This window comes from Palaemon carinicauda, chromosome 37, assembly GCF_036898095.1.
Source record: "Palaemon carinicauda isolate YSFRI2023 chromosome 37, ASM3689809v2, whole genome shotgun sequence".
NCBI classification, from domain to species: domain Eukaryota; kingdom Metazoa; phylum Arthropoda; class Malacostraca; order Decapoda; family Palaemonidae; genus Palaemon; species Palaemon carinicauda.
The window spans coordinates 59032372-59049437 of NC_090761.1; the positions used below are offsets into that span (position 1 = coordinate 59032372).

Consider the following 17066-nt stretch of genomic DNA (forward strand, 5'->3'; position numbering starts at 1 on the left):
TTGATGCTAAATGAGATCCATTTTTGGTTTTTGTATTGGCTAAAGTGAAGACAAGACCTTGATGCTAAATGAGATCCATTTTGTTTGTTTTTGTATTGGCTAAAATGAAGACAAGACCTTGATGCTAAATGAGATCCATTTTGTTTGTTTTTGTATTGGCTAAAATGAAGACAAGATTTTGATGTTAAATGAGTTCCATTTTTGGTTTTTGTTTTTGCTAAAATGAAGACAAGACCTTGATGCTAAATGAGATCCATTTTGTTTATTTTTGTATCGGCTAAAATGAAGACAAGATTTTGATGCTAAATGAGATCCATTTTTGGTTTTTGTATTGGCTAAAGTGAAGACAAGACCTTGATGCTAAATGAGATCCATTTTGTTTATTTTTGTATCGGCTTAAATGAAGACAAGATTTTGATGCTAAATGAGATCCATTTTTGGTTTTTGTATTGGCTAGAATGAAGACAAGATTTTGATGTTAAATGAGATCCGTGTTTGGTTTTTGTATTGGCTAAAATGAAGACAAGACCTTGATGCTGTTTAAGATCCATTTTGTTTGCTTTTGTATTGGCTAAAATGAAGACAAGGTTTTGATGCTAAATGAGATCCGTTTTTGGTTTTTGTATTGGCTAAAATGAAGACAAGATTTTGATGCTAAATAAGATCCGTTTTGTTTGTTTTTGTATTGGCTAAAATGAAGACAAGACCTTGATGCTAAATGAGATCCATTTTTTGTTTTTTGTATTGTCCTAAATGAAGATATGACCTTGATGCTAAATTAGAACCATTTTTGGTTTTTCTATTGGCTAAAAGGAAGACAAGACCTTGATGCTAAATAAGATCCATTTTTTGTTTTTTGTTTTGCCTTAAAGGAAAACAAGACCTACATGCTAAATTATTCTCTCTCTCTCTCTCTCTCTCTCTCTCTCTCTCTCTCTCTCTCTCTCTCTCTCTCTCTCTCTCTCTCTCTCTTCGTGAAAGGAGTTAAAGAACCGTTTTATTTTCCCTTAATATCTAAAATCAAGGCAAGACCTTGATGGAATATCTCTCTCTCTCTCTCTCTCTCTCTCTCTCTCTCTCTCTCTCTCTCTCTCTCTCCTCTCTCTCTCTCTCTCTCTCCTCACCTTTAAACACTGAACTCGTGCCGACTCCATTGTTTTGACTGTTGTAGTTGTAGTTGTACTTTTGATTGTTGTTGCCATAGTTCTTCGGGTTATCTTGGGTCGGGACCACAGGGTCAGGCAGGAGAATGTCGGCTCTCATGCCCAGTTGCGACAGATGATAGGTCAACTGAGATTCGACTGAAAAGATATTGAAATCAGAAAGTTGTTATTTTTTCGTATGGTGAATAATGTTGGAATATTGTCATTTTCGTCTTGGATGTAGTTCGTTATTCTTCTGCTTGTTAGAATCACGAGCCGAGATTTAATGGAGTATGATCATTCATTTTAACGGAAAGGAGTTGATTCGTTCGTATGGTGAATAATGTAGGAAAGTCGTAATTTTCGGCTGTGAATTCTGTGCGTCATTCTTCTATTTTTAAAGCATGAGCTGAGGAGTAATGGAATATGATAAATGATTTTAAAACAATGAAAACATACAAATCTTGCCATATAGTAAAAATGAAAAATCTTTTAATGAAATCATGGAAATATGAAAGATCAATGATAAATATTAATGTTTTTATCTATTTATTATTGGCGGAAGGTTGTAATACTGATTGAAGTAATTTTAATTTGTATTAACTGATATAACTTTAATTGCATTGTATTAAGAATAGGATATATACTATGCGTTATAACTGAAAATGAATATTCAAGTGAAATGGATGGCTTTAACCTTCTGGAACCATACAATGAAGGGAAGATAAAGCCTTTCTATGAAGCATATATGTTAAACTATGGTTATAAAACAGGGTACTCATCGTCACTCCTACGAAGTTTAATTATGAAAATATTTTTTTTTTCAATATCAGAGCCAATAGATTAGTTCCAAAATTACTTTATTCCATTTAAAGACAAAATTACACGTTGGTCATTTTAAGAAAATACCTATGTTCAGGTACTATTTAGGAATGATAATATCAGTTGATTATATTTCAATTGCCCAAATGGAATTTCGTTACTTTGGTTGGAATACTTATTTTTTTTCATGAACGACCCTAGTTCAAAATGATCGAATCTCAATATGATTTCTTTTTTCGCCAGACATAAAATAAACTATTATGCGACAAACCTACCTAAATGGATGATAAAAGCTCTTAAAACTTTCTCTTCATTTCATTCCCGCGAAGTGGAAGTCAAACAAGATAGGTTATCTCTCTCTCTCTCTCTCTCTCTCTCTCTCTCTCTCTCTCTCTCTCTCTCTCTCTCTCTCATCAAAATATTGTTGTCAGGTTATCTTCAAGTCTTAAACGCCCATCTGCTCATCTGTGCATGTGCAACCTTATTCATTATTTTGGCTCCTCTCTCTCTCTCTCTCTCTCTCTCTCTCTCTCTCTCTCTCTCTCTCTCTCTCCTCTCTCTCTCTCTCTCTCTCTCTCTCTCTCTCTCAGAATATTGTTGTCAGGTTATCTTCAAGTCTTAAACGTCTATCTGCTCATCTGCGTTTGTGCAACCTTATTATTTTGGCTCTCTCTCTCTCTCTCTCTCTCTCTCTCTCTCTCTCTCTCTCCTCTCTCTCTCTCTCTCTCTCTCTCTCTCTCTCTCTCTCATCGAGGAAATGTTTTCAATTGTCATAATCCCGGTCCAAGCCGAGGTTGTGTTGACATTTAATATCAGGAATAAATATTTGTGATCCTCTTCTGAAGAGCCTTGCTAACAAGAATCGATGCTCTCAGGTTGAGGGAGCTCATGAGATATCAGTTTTGCCTATTTTTTATATTTTTCCCGTTTCATTTAAATGAAGGGTAAACGGATGGGTTTGGTCCTACCTTGCCTAATAAAGCCGAAAAGGGGGGTGGAGTTGGATAAGGTAAAATTTTCGCAACGATTATGGCTTGGCAATTAACTGTTTGAAAATCACATGGATGCTTGGAAGTTTCGACTTTTAGACAATGTTGCTGTTCATCCTTTCCTTATCATCTTTACTTAATTTTATTGTCTTTCCAGTAAACACGTTTGGAATTGTCTTGTTCATCCTTTAACCTGAATCACAGATGAAATTCAAATGTACTAATATTTCGATTTCTTTAATCACTTCAAACTCCTACAGAATGCTCACCAGGAGTGTGTCGAACCCTCTAAACACACCGTGCCATCCACCCGTACCTCACTTTTCCTGGATTTTTTATTTTTTTTTTATTTTCCAATACGTCTTCGACGTCAACTATCCAACCTTTTCCAGGCTTTTCTTTCTTTATGCATCCTAGCACCTTTGAATTATACACTCAGTTACGTAACTGAACCATACCAAGAAAACAGCTCAGGCCAACAACTTCAACTCCTTAGACTTTCCCATTCAACATACATAATTAGATTCTACAAACAGGATTCTAATTGACAGTCCTTTTATACATTCCCACCTAGGGTTTCAAAGACAATTCAAGCTTCTTTGTAATGCCTGCTACGTTTCCTACCACCTTTCTAGCTTCACCTTATCTTTGACACCTCTTTTCTTATATATTCTCCTCCAGTATATTTATTTTCAGATTATTTTATGAATCAAGGACTTCCATTCTTTCAGTATCCAAATTTACATTCGTTACTTCTTATTTCTGCTTGCCATTTACCCTTATTACTTTACTCTTGCCTACTATCACATTCAACTAAAATCTTTTACCAGCTAATGCAGTTTTGCCTTACAGTCCTCATGCAGCACAGTATTATCTGCAAACATCAATGTTGTTATTGCATTACTTTGAATCAACGGCTACTCTCATTTATGTAATTCTCACATCACTCCATGCATAAAGATGGTGAAAAGTCATTGGCTCATAATACTACATCTTATCAGTCTCCTTTCACTCAAAGACAGTCGGCTTCCTGCCTCTGTACTCTAGCGCCCACTTCACAGTGTGGATTTTTCCATACGGAAATATTTCCGTTCATTTGGAGGAATGATCTTCACACGAGTGGATATTTTTCCTTACGGAAATATTTTTGCTCATTTGGAGGAATGATCTTCACACGAGGGAATTTTACCGTATGGAAATATTTCCGCTCAGTTGGAGGCATGGCTTCACACGAGTGGATTTTTTTCCGTACGAAAATATTTTCGCTCATTTGGAGGAATGTCTTCACGTTAGCGGATTTTTTTCCGTACAGAAATATTTCCGCTCATTTGGAGGCATGACTTCACACGAGCGGATTATTTTCCGTACGAAAATATTTTCGCTCATTTGGAGGAATGATCTTCACACGAGCGGATATTTTTCCGTACGGAAATATTTTCGCTCATTTAGAGGAATGTCTTCACGTAAGCGGATTTTTTTCCGTACAGAAATATTTCCGCTCATTTGGAGGTATGTCTTCACGCGTGAGGATTTTCCCGAACGACATCATATGAGCTTCTAAACTATAACTGCACGGATTAGCATTGGACGCCATTAGTTTAACACTACCGCTCGGAAAATCTTCCGGTCTCATTGATTTTTAATCCGCGCTGTATTAACCACTCGTGTGAATCGAACGTAAGTCAAGTACGTGTTCTCTGTCATTGAAACTCTTAACTGCCTTCTTGAACCACTTGTTCAAAACCAACTATGTTCTTCGTCTATCAATCTTTCTGTCTCTTGCCTTGCTTTCCGAGTCAAAATACTATCTTATTCTTTGACTGATGGCCTGGATTGATATATATGTATATATATATACATATATATACATGTATATATATATATATATGTATATATATACACATATATATACGTTATTTTTACGTATATATATATAATATATATATATATATATATATATATATATATATATATATGTATGTATATATATATATATATATATATATATATATATATATATATATATATATATATATATATATATATATATATATATATTATACATACAGTATATATAAATAAATTGTATGTAAATAGTAAATTCGGAAACATTCAACTCACCCACACAAGGATTGCCCCAGAGAAGGCGCTTCCACGAAAGGCAATGGTCAATGTCATGAAAAGCGTTCCCTTTGCAGACGCAGTTCGTGTGCAGGTCAGTGCCCAAAAGGCCCCATCATGGCCGTGGTGCACTGCTGGTGCTGCCCGGCACAGCGGCCCGTCATGGAATCGGCGGCGCAGGAAAGTTCGTAGTTTTCCAGGCGATATCTGGAAGGAAAAGGTGGGATTTGGTCTTTTTAGTACTGTGGTGATACAATTAGAGCGATGATAATTTTTCTGTTGTATAATGTAATTTCGTTCCTTATATGTATATATGTATGTATATATATATATATATATATATATATTATATATATATATATATATATATATATATATATATATATATGTATGTATATATATATATATTTATATATATATATATATATATATATATATATATATATATATGTATGTATATATATATATTTATATAGATATATATTGTATATTATTTTTAATTATACACGTGTGTATAGTACAGGTTGGAATGGTATTAATAAGGAAATGGTTATTATGGAGAAATCCAAATAGAATGTGGCATGGGATGAGAATAGGTGAAGCTATATAACCTGAAAAAAATGTCAATATACTTTCCTCAGGATAGGTTCATGCACATTTAAACCTTCCTAATAACGATGAAAGAATCCTATTATTTTTCTTATTTATTTCCCCACTGACGCAATTTAAATATCAGTAATTTGCGCTTTGTCTCTTCTAGGAGAAGGAGACACCTAACCATTGTTCTCTAGTCTTTGGTAGTGTCATAGCCCCTATACTATGGTCTTCCACTGGGCTTTGTTAGAATTCTCTTGCTTTAGAGTTTTCTCGGGCACACCATTCTATTTTTGTTCTTATTCCCTTTCCTCATTGGGCTATTTTCCAAGTTAGAGCCCTTGGTGTTATAGCATCTGGCTTTTCCATCTAGGGTTGTAGCTTAGCTAGTAATACTGCTACTACTACTAATAATAATAATGATAATATAAATAATATCTATTTTTATTGATAGTACTAGTGCTGTTTGTGATGTTTACATCCTTCTATTTTGTTCCATTACATATCCTGAATGTTATTACAAATACAAGTACTTCGACATAAGAGTTTCCTGTAACATCAATTTAACATAACCTGCCCACCAAAATATCCACAGTTTTCACCTAGGTTGAATCTGGGAACAATCTGCTCTCTCTCTCTCTCTCTCTCTCTCTCTCCTCTCTCTCTCTCTCTCTCTCTCTCTCTCTCTCTCTCTCTCTCTCTCTCTCTTTACAGGCAAGACTATCAATTTAACATAACATGCCCACCAAAATATCCACAGTTTTCACCCAGGTTGAATCCAGGAACAATCTTCGATGCTATCTCTCTCTCTCTCTCTCTCTCTCTCTCTCTCTCTCTCTCTCTCTCTCTCTCTCTCTCTTTACAGGCAAGACTCAATTTAACATAACATGCCCACCAAAATATCCACAGTTTTCACCCAGGTTGAATCCGGGAACAATCTTCGATGCTATCTCTCTCTCTCTCTCTCTCTCTCTCTCTCTCTCTCTCTCTCTCTCTCTCTCTCTCTCTCTCTCTCTCTCTCTCTTTACAGGCAAGACTATCAATTTAACATAACATACCCACCAAAATATCCACAGTTTTCACCCAGGTTGAATCCGGGAACAATCTTCGATGCTATCTCTCTCTCTCCTCTCTCTCTCTCTCTCTCTCTCTCTCTCTCTCTCTCTCTCTCTCTCTCTCTCTCTCTCTCTCTCTCTCTCTCTCTTTACAGGCAAGACTCAATTTAACATAACATGCCCACCAAAATATCCACAGTTTTCACCCAGGTTGAATCCGGGAACAATCTTCGATGCTCTCTCTCTCTCACTCTCTCTCTCTCTCCTCTCTCTCTCCTCTCTCTCTCTCTCTCTCTCTCTCTCTCTCTCTCTCTCTCTTTACAGGCAAGACTACAAGTACCTCTTTTCACGCATCCTTGCCTCTATTCACACCCACGCCACAACAATGCATATGTGCCTTCACATCTTTTTTTTATTTTTTTCTTTTCTTTGGAGGAGTTCAAATCAGGACGTTCAATACCGTACGAGAGAGCTTTTATATCATTTCTGTATTTATGTGAATGCTCGAATGCCAGTTATTTGTTATTCGTGATGGAAATATCGTAGCAGAGACGGAGGCTATGAATGCCTTACTTGCAGTCTGCAGACAGGACGTGGTTTTATCAATCTCTCTCTCTCTCTCTCTCTCCTCTCTCTCTCTCTCTCTCTCTCTCTCTCTCTCTCTCTCTCTCTCTCTCTCTCTCTATGTATATATATATATATATATATGTATATATATATATATATATATATATATATATATATATATATATATAAAATAAAAAGGAGGACGAAGAGTCTGGACAACATCTTTCAATTTATTGGTGTCCCCCCTCCACATTGCTTAAGCTGGCAAATTTAAAATTTTCTTCCCGAGTACTGTCCTTCAGATAGTCACTCAGTTCTCTAGTCTGTTCCAGACAGGTTGGTCTCCTTAGACAATTTTGATTTTTGTATATTTAATTTTAAGATACTTTTCTCTTAGTTATTTTTTTTTTTATCTCCATATTTTACTTGTAACTGTGTTTATAATTTCAATTTTAATTCTGACTGTCTTTTTTGTGTTTTATATATTTTTACTGAGTTTTGCTTATAATGTTTTATATGTCCATTTTAGCCTTGATAATGGGATGAGTCCTGAAACGTTGGCACCAATAAATTGAAAGATGTTGTCCAGACTCTTCGTCCTCCTTTTTATTTTATCTTTGAAGCTCGCCAGGAGCAACGACCTACCTCAATATATATATATATATATATATATATATATATATATATATATATATATATATATATATATATTTATATATATATATATATATATATATATATATATATATATATATATATATATATATATATATATATATGTATGTATGTATGTATGTATGTATGTATATATATATATATATATATATATATATATATATATATATATATATATATGTATATATATATTAATTTATTCATATATTTATTTAATTTCTTTCTGCTCCCACCTAGCCAACATACCGTAGAGCCTTGATTTAGTATTGCATTGCTCAACTAACACCTGTAAGGTCTATGGATTGCTCCCGGGCTATTCCCATTACTCGAACCGTATTTCATGGGTTACCATCGTCTACTGTCATCAAGAAATTGTATGGTTGTATCTTTCTGGCTTAAACTCCCCCCCCCCCCATCTCTCCACCTGTATAGGAAGAAATCTATATAACGAAAATTACCATATATGTATAAACTAAATACGCTTCTATATACGTCCACATATGAATTCGTAATTGGTGAAGCGATGCTAATTGGTTTTGTACTTCAACAAAAAGGGACGACCCTTTGATCTTCCATTCAACTTCATAGCACATGCAAATAGATCTCAAATGGTTTCCAACAATGTATCAATTACAAATTTATTTTCATCAAAAACGCGATCATACGTGATATTTATACTTCATGGTAAAATGTTCATAGACATTATTTTCATAGCCCATATTAAAGATTAATGATACATGTTTTGTTCGTTCAATTCATAATTAACATATAAATATGCAATGTTGTTATTACCTATGTTATTTCGATTAGATCGTTGAGAGAGAGAGAGAGAGAGAGAGAGAGAGAGAGAGAGAGAGGAGAGAGAGAGAGATGTTACCTTATGTAAGCCCTCCTGTTTGAATGAAACGTTTTGGCAGATCAGTGTCCACTCTTGTCTAGGTTTTTTTCCTTCTTTCCCCAGTCTAACTGCGACCCACAATGTCAACCAATAGCCAGTTAAATAATTCACTGTTAGGTCAAAAGAGGCATATACTGGATTTTAGAGAGAGAGAGAGAGAGAGAGAGAGAGAGAGAGAGAGAGAGAGGAGAGAGAGAGAGAGAGAGAGAGATTATGAAGTTAGGAAATAAAAATTTCATTAAGTTATCTTTAAATATTAAAATTGCTCCATTTACTAACCTTTTTTATTATTGTGATAATTGTAGCTTTGTAAAATGTTTATCAAGGTTATGTTAATTGTAAATTGTATATTATGTAATTTTTTTAAACGAAATATTCGCTGATACTAGTGACGTTCACATAAAAACAAAAACAAAAATCGTCGGTAGTTAATTGAATTATTTTCATATAATTTTCTCATTTTTTGTTTGTTTGTTAGTGACATACTATGCAAAGAAATCGATTCTTTCACAGATAAGTCAATTCGGTGACCTACCTTCTTGTTGAAACTGTTGTTTTATTCTCCTTTCAGTTTCTCTTATAAAAGGAAAATCTACTTCCAATTTGACTGTTTTTCACCACTCATTCACAATGTCATTTGTTGAATATTTTCCTTCAGGATTACAGTTGAAGGCTTCATTTACTTGTTTGTCTAAGTTCAAAACCACTATATCTATATTCCTTTCTTTAACTTATTTTTTGGTAATTTTTTTTTATTAGAGTCAGTGCTTTTTATTACTGCACTTGGAGAGGTCAATAAATACATTACAAGTACTTTCAAGTAATGTCCACAACGTTACTGCTCTTGTGAGCTAGATCTGCATACAGTACTTTGTTGCTTGTCGCTCCTCCCTGGTCATATCTATGGTGAAAAGATGGTTTTTGCACCGATGTACCCCTACCGATCAAGATCGACCATTAAAACTTTTCATACACTTTTTAGCTGTTTAGTAGAGGCAACACTCCCTAGTCATAGTTTTTGGTGAAAAGATGGTTTTTGCGCCGATGTACCCCTACCGATGTACCCCTACCTATCAAGGTAGACTAGTTAAAACGTTTCCTGTACTTTATAACTGTTTGTTAGTAGCAACAGGGCTTTATTCGTATTGTGTCTGGTGAACACCAGACTGGGATTCATTTCCAGCTCAAACTCGTTAGTTCCTTTAATGTCTGCATCCTCACCATCCTTGTGAGCTAAGGATGGGGGTTTTGAGTTTGCCTATCTGCTGAGTCATCAGCAGCCATTGCCTTGCCCTCTCTGGTGTGGAGAGGTGTCTTTGGCGCTGGTCAGTCTCTAGGGCATTAACCTGCTTGCAAAGGTTAATGTCACTGTTCCTTGCCTCTGCTATGCATGAGCGGCCTTTAAACTTTTAAACATCTAGAACAGACCACAGGATGAAATCTTACCTGCAAACCCTGTCGTTTCTGCACTGACTTCCAAGCTTGTTGCACTGGCCGGCTGTTTGGTGGTCTGTGGTTTCTGCGCAAGGTGGGTGTAGAATCCGCTGGGCTCTCATACACTCCGTCTGAACGTGCTTAGTGTCACCTCTGGTAGAATGATACCGTTTAAAAGTTACAGAGTAATGAGTGACTTAATTCTGTAAACTAGTTAATACTTTGAAAAAAAATTAACTCAACATGATAATTATAAGTTTTTTATGAGTTGATTATTAGATTTCATTATAATCATGTTATATATTTAAATAGAGAAATTATATTATCTATATATTATCGATATAGATACCGTCCATAAATAATTTAAGATATTAATCAATAGGGATTTCAAGCTTTCTGATAGATGTAAAATTAAGCTGGTATTTAGTTCTAAATATAAATGTAAATTTTATGTATGTATATATATATATATATATATATATATATATATATATATATATATATATATATGTATATATATATAATCACTTGTCAATAAGTTCTTCATCCTTATGATTAATATCATTATTAGGATTTTCTCGAAATAGTAAAGAATATTTATAATGAAGCCTGTGTGTTTATATACAGATATATATATATATATATATATATATATATATATATATATATATATATATAAAATTGAATATTCATATATATATATATATATATATATATATATATATATAAACTTGAATATTCATATATGTATATATATATATATAAACTTGAATATTCATATATATATATATATATATATATATATATATATATATATATATATATATTTAATATATATTTATATATATACATACATATATATATATATATGTATATATATATATATATATATATATATATATATATATATATATATGCATATATTATATAACTTATGAATATTTATATAAGGATATATAATTAATTCATACATATATATATATATATATATATATATATATATATATATATATATATATATATATATATATATATATATATATATATATGCATATGGGTATATGCTGCTTCTTGAGATACCTGCAAACGCACAAGGCGATTTTCAAAGCCAAATCGTTATCAGTCTCGAGCAAATGCTTATAGATGTCTTGAATGGAGCTCCTGCAGGCAGCCGGGTGACACCGGGTTGTTTCACAGCTCATCTTCAGCATCTCCAAATGACTGCGGGGGAAGGTAATATCCTTATCAAGTGAGCATGTTGTTGATATGTGTGTGTGTGTGTATAGTGTATATGTATATATATATATATATATATATATATATATATATATATATATATATATATATATATATATATATATATATTATATATATGCCCACATATATTTACATATAATATAGAAATATAGTTGTATAAAGATGTGTATGTACAGTATATATGTGAATATAAATGTATATATGTATATGTGTGTGTGTGTGTGTGTGTGTGTGTGTACGCGTATATGAGTGTAGGTATGTGTTTGTAGTAAAATATAACAACAATTAAAGTGTTAAGCTTTGTTGGGACATTATAGATTTTCCAATCTAATACAATCCAGAAAAATATAATATGCTATTTTACTACCGAATACCAATACTAACAATTTAATATGTATTAATAAACCAATAAACCCCTAAGACAGCTTAACATTTATTTAATCTTATGAAAATGATTATGTTTATGAAGTTGGTATGGAAGAAAATGTTGCAGTACAGTCAGCGTCAAAACTGATGCAAACAATTTCAGTGGATTTTGTTCGAAATTCACTAACTGGCAATTACAACTTGTATCTCAAAAACTTATTTTTTTGAAAGGTCCTTTAACCTGCCACTGAATGGTGGCTAATTATTTTTTCTTTTAATAAACAATTGTTTGAACAAACATTGACCTTTCTCTATGATAATGCCTTCTTTGATTCTACTTAGTATTAGACAAAAAGGATGACAATAATTGGAATAAAATATACTAACTAGCAACCCCACGAGACTTTCTAAAGAAGTACATACGATGAATTATTCAAGTTGAACGATGAATTTTGGAATTTGTTGCATCAGTTTTGGCGACTACAGTAATCTCGCGCTGGAAACTTTACCTTTTGCACGCAGAATTCTCCTGGCACGTTTCTAGCGCCGAATGACAAGTGCCAGCGATGTGTTTCAGCTGGGCCAGAGAGATGCTGTGGTCTGTCTCTGATGGATAGAGCGTTTGAAATGTCATAAGGAGTGGTACAATCATTATAACTTAGTTATCCTAGGTAAAGAATTTGAATACTTTTTGTGATAATGGTTTATGCATTTTCGATTTTAACATTTTAGTTTTGGTATGCATGTTGTATGAGGGTATATGCATATTGGTTATTTAGTTATCTTTATATATATATATATATATATATATATATATATATATATATATATATATATATATATATATATATGCATATATACATATGTGAATAAATATTGTATATATATATACTGGTATATTTATATTGATAAATATGTGTGTATATAAATATAAATATTTATATATATATATATATATATATATATATATATATATATATATATACACTTGATATATATATATGTATGTGTGTATATATATATGCATATATACATATTTGAATAAATATTGTATATAGATATGTATAAATATATATACTGGTATATTTATATTGATAAATGTGTGTATATATAAATATATATATGTATATATGTATATACTTGATATATATATATATAAATTATATATATATATATATATATATATATATATATATATATATATATATATATATATATACTTGATCTATATATATATATATATATATATATATATATATATATATATATATATATATATACTTGATCTATATATATGTATATATTTATGTGTGTATATATATTTATATGTAAAAATGTATATATATATATATATATATACACTTGATTTATATGCATATTAAATTTAACTTATTAGTTATAATTTATCAACACATGAATGTGCCATTTTGAAAGATAAGTATATGATTATACATTAATCCATAAATCTATAGATAAATACTTAGCCTCCATTACTCATAAAACATAGAATTTTATTCATTATGCATTTAAATCGTTTATTAAATTTGCTTATATTATCCAATTCTGTTGCAATTTCTTTGTTGACAACTAAACCGAAATTTTTAGAATTGTTGCAAGATACAAAATCTGAAGTTCGCTTAATGTTTGGAAGCTCTCTCTCATTCATTATATATTATTTTCTTATGATCATTCTAGTTCTGGTTACGTTATTTATGGTCAAGTTAATGATTTTATACGAAAAATTCAATCGTGCATACTGTGTGTATAACTATCCGTTGCAATATGTGTATGTATTTATGTACTTGTATATATATATATATATATATATATATATATATATATATATATATATATATATATATACATATATATGTAGATATATATGTATAATATATATATATATATATATATATATATATATATATATATATATATATATATATGTAGATATATATGTAGATATATATGTATAAATATATATATATATATATATATATATATATATATATATATATATATATATGTATATATATATATATATATATATATATATATATATATATATGTGTGTGTGTGTGTGTGTGTGTGTGTGTGTGTGTGTGTGTGTGTGTGTGTGTGTGTGTGTATAATAACAACGGTTTGATTATAACATATTTGATTTACAAAACAAACAACGCATTATAATATTTACATGAAATTTTCTGGTTAATAATGATAATTTGTAATTGTTATCAGTTCACGGAAATATGATTGCGTATAAGAATCAGAATCATCCAATTATGTGAATATCGTATTAAAAATAGAAATTATTCAATCGAAGTGACAAGATACCTGTAAAAAAAAGTAACAATGTTATTCAACAAATGTCTTAATGCATTACTTAAATACTCCTTGCTAAGTATCAGCAAATTAGAAATGAAGTCTTGTAATAATTACACTACGAAGCGCGTTTATAACTTCAAGCAGTGCAATGTGATGGCGTGTCTGCGCGCACTACTTCTCGGTGCTACTCCTTTCGATATTACCTCTGGCGATAATCTCTGTTGCATTGCCTTCAGAAAATCAAAGTTCATACGGTCAGAATAACAGTTATTTTATTAATTATTTTCTTGGTGTTGATGATTAGCATATGTCTAATTCAACCGAGTTAAAGTAACAATTGATGGTTTTATTATTTATTACTCTTTTGTTATTCTAATTCATTCCAGTTAAAATAATTTTTTGGGGGGTGTGTGACGGTTATTAATTATTACTCTGTTGTGACTAATTTTTTTGTTTTTATTAATTATTAGTCTTGGAATTCAAATTCAGTCCAGTTAAAATAACAATTATCTTTTTGGGGGACCGGTGATATTAATTATTACTTTGTTGTGACTAATTCAACACAGTTAAAATAACAGTTTTTTTTTTTTTCTTAATTATTTGGTTGGTATTAATTATAAAATTCAACTCTTGCATGGGGAAGTAAGATTTTAGAATCGCAGTTTGACTCTTGATTCTCTTGCGAAGGCTATGCAAAAATGAGATCAGTCTATCTTTAGTATTTACTTTTCTCTTCTGTCGTCAGTCCAGTGCAGTGCTGATTATTGGGTCTAGGTGCTGGTACTAAAGGTGAAACTATAGGATTTGTGCTAAGGATAGGTAGGAAAACCATGCAGGGTTGATTACAGGCGAGTGTTATTTATGTACAGTGGGTTACAATAGTGGTGACACTCAGTCTTGCAGTTCACAAACGGGTACAGCAATCAGATTCTTGAACTGTAGCTGAATCATTTTTTATTATTTTAGATCACTGAAAAAAGACGAAAAACCAAGAGTAAACCATAAAATAAACTGAAGAATTGTTTTTCAGATCACAATATCAGAGGAGTAATTATGTATTTTAATCTTGTTACAAAGAAAGGTTTTTCCATTTTGTACTTAATTTGTGTGCCGTAATTCATAGTAAGTGTCCATCTGGCATTGAATGTCTAGGAGAATGATCATTTTATCTCTATTCCGTCTATCACGTAGAGGAACAAACTTTCTTGTTCACTACTTCAGCTCACAAGTCTGATTCGTCTATACGCTTATGACTGACAAGGAGTATCACCCCATGTAACTAGGTGAATTTAGGATTACTAAATTCTTCAAGTGTTGTTGTTTACGGCTTATTTTTTATCTTGTATGTATCTCTGCATTTACATATTCATATTCTTATGGAAAAGATATTCTGGAACAATGAGTAAATAGTTTCCAGTTTTAAAATAATTTATGTACTTCAAGATTTGTTTGCAAAATTTCGCAAAGAAAGTATAGGATTAGATTTTGCTGACATTATTCGTCCCGTATAGATCCTACAATTAGCAAATGTTAGTATTGCCGTCAAAATTACAACAGTAATGCTTATGCTAACTTTTTCTTAGTTATTACCTAACCACTCAATACTATTTTAAGAGCTTTTTGCCCTTTATAAGAGGTGCTATTTCATATTTCATTGATAGAAAAGAATGTTCAGCCATGAAATTGAAAGTATCCTGTTTAAGCGTAAAATAGGTACAATGCGGAGCAAGATTTTACATCTTTTACCTGGTTTGGTCTCAGAGATTTTGAATTGAACAACAAAATGGCTTTTTAAATATGCTAGGTAACCCACCATTCCTCTGAGGGAGAGTAGCATGATGACATTGAACAGATAGAATTATATTAATCAAGCTAGGGTTTCTAATTGCAGGACCTTCCTGGAATCGAATTTCCTTTTTAAATCTGAATATTTCATGAATTAGACATTATAAAGAGTTTTGAAAGTTCAATAAGTCAGGCTAGAATGATTTATATCAATCTTATTCTTCCTCGAACTTGGTGTCTTCAATAGAAGTGTTCTGGGACGCATGGTCTACAGACCTTGCTGGAACGTATCAAGAGAAATGTGGGGTAGTGGGGTTAAGGGTTCAATAAGAGGTGCGGATGCTGCTAAGACATGTGCAGGTGTCATAGAAAGAGAGGAAGAAGAAGAAGAAGAAGAAGAAGGAGAAGGTAAAAGAAGTGCACGTGTGAAAGAAGAAGAACTGAAGAAACGCGGTTTTTTTTTCAAATGTCCCCTTTACAGAGGTTTTGCGACAGCACGTACTGATGTCTGACACAGGCTGCAGGTGGTTGTGGATAGTGGAGAGAGGGTACAGAGGGTCGGCTTGGTGGGGGGAGGATATGATGAGAAGGGTGGCAGCGGCCGAAGGCACTGTCACTGCCTTCGTCAGAGCAGTCTTCAAGATCTCAGTGGCAGCTGTCAGGGCAGCCAGGCGCGCTGGGTAACTCTTTCCTGCAAAGCACATCTGAGGAGTCACGTCTTGTACAGGCGCTGCTTGCTACTTTTCACACACACATACATACGCACAAATTATGATTTTTATAAGTAATTGATATATTTACTTATAGCAAAGTACATTATGTGCAGATCACATTTATATTTGTATCTATAAAATAGTTTTTGAATAACCTGTTGAAAGATTGTAGCAAAGTACATTGTGTTCATGATCATGGAGATCACAATTATCTTTGTATCTAAAAAGATCTTTTAAATAACCTGCAGAAAAGATATTTTATTAATTAGAAAGGCGAATAAGTAAAAGTCGTATCTGTTGAAAGAATTAAGGTTAATATAACATGA

The 17066-nt window shown here is 32.1% G+C and overlaps 1 protein-coding gene and 1 long non-coding RNA gene across 2 annotated transcripts in view; one reads left to right on the forward strand and one right to left on the reverse strand.

The window, feature by feature from the left end:
- LOC137629145 (uncharacterized) overlaps positions 1-17066 on the forward strand; it is a 688047-nt gene that overhangs the window by 259591 nt on the left and 411390 nt on the right. The window lies entirely within an intron of this gene.
- Positions 1-17066, reverse strand: part of LOC137629144 (uncharacterized) — a 308046-nt gene that overhangs the window by 25611 nt on the left and 265369 nt on the right. The window contains 7 exon segments of the mRNA XM_068360414.1: positions 1125-1301; positions 5075-5186; positions 5188-5281; positions 10310-10450; positions 11378-11518; positions 12430-12526; positions 16530-16718. Coding sequence (XP_068216515.1) covers positions 1125-1301; positions 5075-5186; positions 5188-5281; positions 10310-10450; positions 11378-11518; positions 12430-12526; positions 16530-16718 — 951 coding nt within the window.